Source organism: Carettochelys insculpta, chromosome 4, assembly GCF_033958435.1.
Source record: "Carettochelys insculpta isolate YL-2023 chromosome 4, ASM3395843v1, whole genome shotgun sequence".
Taxonomy (NCBI): Eukaryota; Metazoa; Chordata; order Testudines; family Carettochelyidae; genus Carettochelys; species Carettochelys insculpta.
Window position 1 is genome coordinate 69,554,780 of NC_134140.1, and position 8,790 is coordinate 69,563,569.

Here is an 8,790-nt window from a genome sequence, read left to right on the forward strand (position 1 = left end):
TGTTCTGTCAGTTAAAGTGTAGCTCTTTAATTTGGTTGGGGGGGAAGGAGGAATTAAGTCATTCCTTATAATGGGGAAAACAATAAGTTATCTGAATCTTGAAAGCCTGACAGAATGGGAGCAGATTCAGATTTTTTGATAATAAGCCAGCCATGTTAGGGTCAAACCAAGAAAAATGTGCACATCGAACACTTGCAGTAGATTGTAGTGATCGAATGCATCAATCACATTGGGTAAGTCGGTAAAGATTGCCTCTTCAATTAAAAAAAAAGAAGTCCACCAGAACATGCATAAGTTTTTACGGGAAAACAACACTGATCTGACTGGCATGGTCCTTCTTTTTCCCTCAGTTTTCATATCCTTGCTCTCTTCTCATGCCCTTTTGTCAAATCATGATTAAAACTAGAATGTAAGCTTCTTGCATATTTTTTGCACTATAAAGTCCCTAGCAAAACTTTGGGAGTGTGGTAAAGTTAACAGTAACAAGATGATCAGAGCTGCTGTAACACAACACCAGAAAATTTACAGTCATCATATGAACAGCAATGGATTAAGTGATTTTTTTAGGTCTTCTGTCTCAAATGTCTAGTATTCATTAAAATTCAGTATATTTTGAAGTATAGCATGTGTTTGGGATGCTGTCCACAATAGGTAAGGAGGTTTTTAACATGCTTGACTATGATAGAAATACAATATAGTTTATTGTAGATAGTGAGACATTTTTAGAATGTGACCTGTGTGTAATCAGTAATCTTTACAGTAGCTAAAATTGTATTGTGATGGGATCCTAAGAGCAGATGTTTTTGTGATGACAAAAATCACGTTAGTATAGTCTACATTATTGTCATTATTTAAGAAATTCTGGAGCCAGCACAACAAAATGGATAATTAAAACATGATACTGACCATTATAAGCAAATGTTTTGGACTAAGTTCTTCTCTCTCTTTCCAGCAGGAAAATGGTTGTTTCTTGACAATGGGCTACTGAACATCACCAGCGTGTCTTTTAACGATAGAGGTAAATACACATGTGTTGCTTCTAATATCTATGGCACTGTGAATAATACTGTGACTCTGAGAGTCGTCTTTACATCCGGAGATATGGGGATCTATTATATGATTGTCTGCCTTGTAGCTTTTACCATTGTCATGATCTTGAATATTACCAGGCTGTGTATGATGAGCAGCCATCTGAAGAAAACCGAGAAAGCGATCAATGAGTTTTTCAGAACAGAAGGAGCAGAGAAATTACAGAAAGCCTTTGAGATTGCTAAACGCATCCCAATCATCACCTCAGCCAAAACTCTTGAGCTTGCCAAAGTAACACAGTTCAAGACCATGGAGTTTGCTCGCTACATTGAGGAGCTTGCCCGGAGTGTCCCGCTGCCACCTCTCATCATGAACTGCAGGACTATAATGGAAGAAATCATGGAGGTGGTTGGCTTGGAGGAACAGGGACACAACTTTGTACGGCAAACAGCAGAAGGCCAGGAGCCTACTGATGGAGATGATGTGTATATGATCCCTAATGCACTAAAGCGCAGTGACTCTCCCACAGGTGACTCTGATGCATCATCCCTGCACGAATCAGCACAGCAGATTGCGATAAAAGTATCAGTTCATCAGCTGTCCAGAAAGGATGGTGTAGATGACCAGTCACAGGATAGTTTGCCATTGGAAATCAAGGAAGAAGAGATTCCTCAAACACCAGCACCTCCTACTGACTCAGTTCCAGAGCCTTCTACTGAATTGGATTCAAATGCCACAGCTTTGGCAAATGACAAAAATATGTGTTTTATTTACGAAAGCCATGTATGATGATTACTCTGCAAATCTATGCATAGTAAGAAAATCAGGTGGAACGCCTTTAAAATAGATATTGTATTTGCCGCTAAGCCTTATCTGGAGACTATCATAGCAAAAGCATGCATGTGGCTTATTTGGTTCTTTCTTGTCTGGTTGAGTTAATTTTAGTATGATGTGTGACAGAGTAATTACTATTATATTAATACTAATTGCTCTTTTTGATTTAGAATGTTTTTTCCAGAAACATTTACCTCAGCAATTTCTAGGTTGTTGCCATTTTCAGTGACCTCCTAGAAGTCATTTATAGTGTTAAAGACACTTAGACTTATTAAACATAAAGTTGTTCTTCATTCTTCTCTTTCCTCTGCCTCCCTGCCATCTGCTGCTTTTTAGTGAAACTCTTCCCATGAATTTGAAATATTGCCCAGGAGGCAGGATTTCAGTAGCCAAATAAAATCCTAGTTAGATCCCATATATCAAGCATCTGTGCCAGTTTGCTTTGTGAATTAGGGCTATTAATGTGTCTTTTTCATTTGAGACCATCTTATTTATATTTAAACAGTGGGGAAATAGATTTCCCTGCACCTAAGAATGAAGAAGCCAATAAGTGTTCAATCACACAGATATATATGGTGTACTTGTTCATACAGAAGAGAAAGCACTTTATTTCTGCCAGAAGGCAATAGTACAAAGGTTAAGTAGATTTTTTCATGTGTTTAACCATCTGTTGACTTTACCAGAAGTTTACATTGACAAGGACTTTGGGTGTTCAAAATTTATTATTTTGTTTTGCTTAAATGTAGAAGTAAATGGAACCAGATGACTCCATATAATCCTCTCCGAAGGAGCATGGATTCAGTGAAAAACACTCCAAAATTTTGTTCCAAGTGAGGCTGAAGTGGTAAAGGATTCTTGTTTATCCAGAATTCCTGATGCAAAAAAACCACAAGTGCATCAATAATCCTCATATTTTTTTAATCTTGCAGAGTAAAAAAATTAGTCAAAAGCTTGCTATTAAGTCATAATGGTCTCAGTGCTTAAAAATGGACAATGATCACAAACTGTAATACAAGAGTATAACTGGTTTGCTATTTTTAAAAATTGTTATCAAATAAATATCTCCTCGGGGGAAGGGGTTCACTGACATCGGAGCAGCAGTGACTCCATACATATATAGCTTTCACAATCATGGCAAGTGAGGCATATCTCTGTCATTAGAGGCATTTAAAAGCAGGCTAGCCGAACATCCATCAAGGATGATCTAGAGAATACTTACTCTTTCTTGAGTGCTGGGGACTGGAGTAATAGACCTCTTGAAGTTCCTTCAGTCCTACGATGGTATGATGTTAGGATCATGGAGTTATGGTAGGATATTAATGAACTGCAGCAGGTAGGGAGGAAAGATGGACAGTATCTCTTTCAGAAAATATGTACTATTATGCACTACTGGATGTGCATGGAAATAGAGCACTTACAAGTAGCAATTTCCACATGATGAATAGTATGTTTTTTAGTCGTCTGATACACATTTCACTTAGAATTGCTGAGTGGACCATGGTCTGCTCACTTTGGTGAAGGGTCACTATGGCTGAGATCAAGTCTGAAGAAATAGCCTGGAGTTTCTTGCTAGAGTGCTGTGGAGAGACAATTCATTTAGACTTCTAAGAAGCTGGTGTGAGCGCAGACCACCCACATGACTCCACAGCTGGCACAGCTTGTGCACCTTTGAGCATTGCTGATGTTGAGCTTGGGGAAGAGTAGATCTGTTCACTGCATTAATAGTTGAGGGCAAACAAGGTTACTGAAATTGCATCCATCAGAAAGGGATACCAATGGTGGTGTCCCTGAATGAAGGGCTGAGTATCCTTAGAATCCTCTCAGGACCCAGTTCAGTTACAATCCACCGAGATACACTGAGGTAGCTAAGATGTGCACAAGTCTCAACCTGTAAAATATGTGAATTGTCCCTTTCTGTACTTTTCCATGGCCAACAGGTATGAAACAAAAAATAAGAGGCCCAATGGACTGATTGTTTTAGCATGCAATCAACTGTATGTGCAAGTTATAGCCATTTAGAGGCCCAGCTATTTCTCTAGCCCCCAGTAGTCAGGTAAGTTGACATCTAAATGTGCACATTCACAAAGGGAAACATGCTGGGGAAAGGCCTTGTTAAAAATTTGGTCCAAAATGTATAATTAGTTGCTGTTAAATGAAACAAATTGGGACCATACTGTGCAAAAGAAGAGACACGAGTGTTTTAGAAAGATGATTATTGTCTGTGCAAATGAAAGTGCTCATCCAACTGAAACACAGTCAGCTACTCGCTCTGAAGTACAATTTTGTTTTATGTTCTCATCCTTTTTGCTTTGATCACTTGACACTGGGTTAGCAGAAAAGGAGAATTTTACATGATGCAAGGGTGGAAGTGTACTTGGAGTTCTTCTAATTTGTCCATTGTTTACACAAGAGATATATAAATTATACCTAATTGTACAATGTTTAGCAAAACACTGTTTCATAGTTTAAAGTGATTTGCCTATTGCTTAGTGAAAGTGTTTTTATCACAAAGAGCCACGCTGTTCGTAACATCAGAATGCTAAAATTTAGGAAGCGATTACTCCTCTAGTTTGTAAGCAACGCTGGGCTGCAACTATGTCATCTTTGAGTTCATATGCGCCCTACAAAGGAGCTTAGGTTCCCAACCCCCAGTTTTAAGCACTGCCATCTACAAAGCCCTTCTTAGCTGCTCCCTTACCAGTGAGGCAAAGAGATTTAAAAAATACTCTATTTTGAAACAAAAAGAGCTTTATTTAAATAAAATTTTGTTTTATAAACGATTTAAATTTGAAAATGACAGTGCATGTTAAGGGCTAACATTATTATAAACTATTAAAATAATTTAAATATAAAAATATTATGCAGTACATATTTGCTACCAAGTTTTCAAGCAAATTATACAACTGAATCAGGGGAAGTTACTGGCTAAGCCCCTGTAACAGTAGGTTTAGTACTACTAGCTTTAGTACAGCTTGTGAGAACAATACCCCTTTTACAGCTGCAGAGGGGCTATTTGCCTCTTTTCAGCTGTTCCATTAGATAAATTCAATGCTGTTTCATTCAAAGTTAAGAAATCAATTGAGAATTGAAAAAACAGAAAAGCTTATTTACCCTCTTCTGATCGAAGAATAAAAGTTAGGTCTGAGAGAATGGGACCTACTAGAGCTGATATCTCAAAGGCCATGGTCACTAGAAACAATCAGTTTAATTCACTAATTACAGATAATACATCCTTTGTGTAACAAATCAGTTTAAAATGCAGAACATGTTTTGATACACTTTTTCTTTTGTATTCAGCACTTTTAAGGTAGTTTTACTTAATAAGAAAAGTTTAAAAAGCTGTTTTAGTGCATTTTTAATTATAGCTGACTTTCCTTCCAAAGAGAGCTTGATACATATCATAAGTAAAATAATAATAATAATAATAATAATAATCTGGTAAATAAGAAATCCATCATTCACTATTTTCTAAAGTGATAAAAATATTTAGAAATAATAAATCTAAATGTAAATTAAGCTGTATACTTGTTCATGTAAGTGTGTATAGATATTACATCCTACTGGTTAGTGAAAAAGCAGCACCAAAGATTATATTTAGTTGTAAGTAACATGTTTGAATACAACAGACTAATGTGAATCAACCTTTTATTAGGAACATCATTAAAAAGTTTAAGTGCAAAACATGATTTAAATTAATGATTTAAACCAAGGTTTCCAGCTTGGTGATTTTAGCCATGGTTAAAATGTGTGATTTAAATCAATCCAATTTGCCTGTAGGCACCTTAATTCCTGCTGTACAAGTTCCTTCGGAGCCTGAGAACTTGTTTATACTGTGTGGTAAATTGGTATCACTGTGACTGATGAAGCAGCATCAGTTTAGCAGGTCTGGTGAAGATGGGATGAGTCCACGGCAAAGTGCTTTCCTGCTGAATTCAATAGTCCACCTCCCTAAGAAGTACAAGGTAACTTATATTGACTTAAGCTGCAGTGTAGCTCAGGACTAAGTTTTCTGCCTCTGGCATGTGCACTAGTGCTCAAGCAGGCTTCAGACACCCATGTTACTCCTAAATCCCTGCAGTGTTTAAACCATGTGGTGATGGATAGCCCAATGCCTATTCCATTTCAGTTGCCCTGTGTCTGTTGAGGAGAAGATGTTTGAACAGAGGGGGTTCCAATATCAGTGGGCTCTGGCATATTCCAACATGAGTCTCATATCTCTTTTTGAAGCTATTCTACTTTGTAGTAAATATTAATTGGGCCAGAGGAGGAGGACAGGATAGCCTAATTATTAGGGCATTCATCACTGAAGTAGAAGATCACTTTTTCAAATCCCTTCTCCTCCTCCGGGAGCAATGGGAAGTGACCTGGTCTCCCACATCCCACCCTAATCTCTGCTGGCATAAGAGTTATGATAGAAGCCACCTCCTTCCCTTTCCGTTCCCCCAAAGCTATTTTGTTTGGAGCTAGGTAGCAGACTTTCTGTAAAAAAAAAAAAAAACAGTTAAGCACCTAAGCCATCTGCCTTCAAGAAAGGGGTTCCCAGCTGTAGTTTGTGAGCTGAGATAGGTGTGTCATGGTCTGCCCAGGAAGTTCAACATCTCATGGGTATCTTCCATTGGCCAGTTTAGGCAGCTCACACCTACCATGCTAGCTTTTGTTGATCACATTCTCTCTCAGGCACCTATCTCCCTATGTATTTTCTAGGGAGTCAAGGCCTTGGCTCATGCTTTCTGGATTCCAGTGATTTTCTAGTCACCTAAATGTCTATGTCTATGTGATGTATGTGTCTCTTGACGATTTAGGCTACAGTGCCTAGCAGAATTTCAAAATAAAAGTCTACACTACTAGGAAATTTACATATTTTTCAAATGGCTAGGACATGCAATGTGAGTAATGAGTAGTGAGTAATGAAACACTTTAACATGTGCAGTGAACCAATTCTTAGCTAACTTGCTTGGATGAGATGTTCATACAGGCATAAGTGAATTTCTGGCCCCACTGATGTCCACAGGATTTTTGGCACTGGAACTAGGATTTCACCCAATTAAACCTTAAACTTTCATAAATGATGTTGGTCCAGTCAATGCAATCTGAAGGCTTTATTTCCTTATGCACCCATAAAATTGTTTGGAAGGCAAATATAACTTTTTGGAGCATCTAATAGTTTGATCATAGCTAATGTGTTACTTGGCTAAATGGAAAAGGTAGTTTTATATGGGGGAAAGGTAGGTTTGTAATAGTTCTGTTTTAAATATTTTCTCTCTGTTTTCATATACGTTGAGTAATCTTCAGGGTTTTTTTTTTTTTTTTTTTTGGTATCTATTTTGCACATATCAACATGTCTAGTAAATGCTTTTGGCAGCGGCAAAGAAGATCTGAAGACCTCATTCCACCATCTCCTCCCAGCCTGTTCAATCTTAATCTGTCCAAAATGAATTACTGCATAGTATGATGAAAGAATATAATTTAGAAATCACTAGTATGTTTGATGGAACCATAATTATATTTCTGGTATCTACATTATTACATAACTTTAATTTATATCCTGGATAGGCTTCATGACACACCTTAACTCACAGGGAATCGAAGTAAAAAATTACCTCTCATTTAGCCTTGGCACACCTTTTTTATGTTGTTATTATTATTTAAGTATAAATATGTTTGGTACCTTACAACACTCAAAATGCAAAGAGTCCCTTTTCAAATTATGTTCCAAACATATCATGCAGACTAACCCAATTTAGAATGGCATAAGGGGATCTTGTGTTCTTAATGTATCTACACCCTTTATAAATATTTTAGTTTAATCTTAAATGAAATGACACTTGACTTCTACTGTACAGTAAATCACAATTGCTTCCTTATAGTTACTCTTCATTTTTGTTTTAGTTAAGCCAGTATTTTAAAGAAAATGATGGAACACTTATTCAGCTTCTAGTTAGACCACCTTTCTTCCCACACTCTTGCTTAGGGTTTGTTCTCTTTTGATACAAATTAAACTCCTATAGTTAAACATGCCTTGCAGTGTTTACCATTTAAAATAAGCATTTACCTATGGTGTTAACTGTATTTGAGAAAAGGCAGTTTGTCGCTATTCTTAAATTTTACAGTGGAACTGTACGTAGATGATAACTTTTTAAATGATGCCCATTGTAAGTTCCCCTCATTCACTACGCGAATTCATCACTTCATGGTCACCCTATATATAAAGAGCTGAAAGTATTGTAACATATAATCAGGGTTTCCTAACTTGCTTTGCTAAAGTAAGTTATCAACCTACTGATGCAGAATAACCAGGATGGGGGAGGACAGAGGGCGCGGGGGTTGGTTGGTTGGTTTTTTAGGTGGTGAATTCAGAGAAAGCTGTTACTGGAAATATACTGGCAAATCACTGTTTAAAGTATTGGTCTCCTTGGTATCTATCATACTCTATGGACTGCTGAAACTTCCTTAGATGCAGAGAAAATACTTGCTCTGAAATACAAGCTATATTTCAGCAATTCTGGATTTTTTTATGTTACAACAAATTTAAAGCACCTATGAATGTGTTCTGTTGATCAGACACATAGTTACTGTATTTTGATTTTAAGAACTGTCAGTTCTAAGATTTTAACAGCTGTAAATGACAGAGAAATTAATTCATGCTAAAGTGGCAAAATAAAAGGTGATACAGCTTGTAAAATTCATCATTGTTTCAATAAATAATTTGTACGAAGTATATTGAGTGTGTGAGATGATGATGATGATGTGAAAACAACAGTGAATACTCAGAAAAATTATGGTGCTGTTTGCAAAACAGAAATATCTGAAGTTTGAAGTGACGCTTTGTTAGCCGGTGGCCAGGTAATGTGCGGTGAGGTACCCCCCACTGGGTCCTAAACAACCCAGTTTTTTTTAATGTTAGAGCAGGGAGCTGCTAGCATTCCT

At 37.1% G+C, this 8,790-nt stretch overlaps 1 protein-coding gene across 5 annotated transcripts in view; it reads left to right on the forward strand.

Moving 5' to 3' along the window:
- Window positions 1-8,573, forward strand: part of MFAP3L (microfibril associated protein 3 like) — a 36,552-nt gene extending 27,979 nt beyond the window's left edge. For all 5 annotated transcript variants that reach the window (XM_074993031.1, XM_074993030.1, XM_074993032.1 and 2 more), the window contains one exon: window positions 953-8,573. In XM_074993031.1, coding sequence (XP_074849132.1) covers window positions 953-1,818 — 866 coding nt within the window. In that variant the 3' untranslated portion in view covers window positions 1,819-8,573. The remainder of the gene's footprint in view (window positions 1-952) is intronic.
- Window positions 8,574-8,790: the final 217 nt, after the last annotated feature.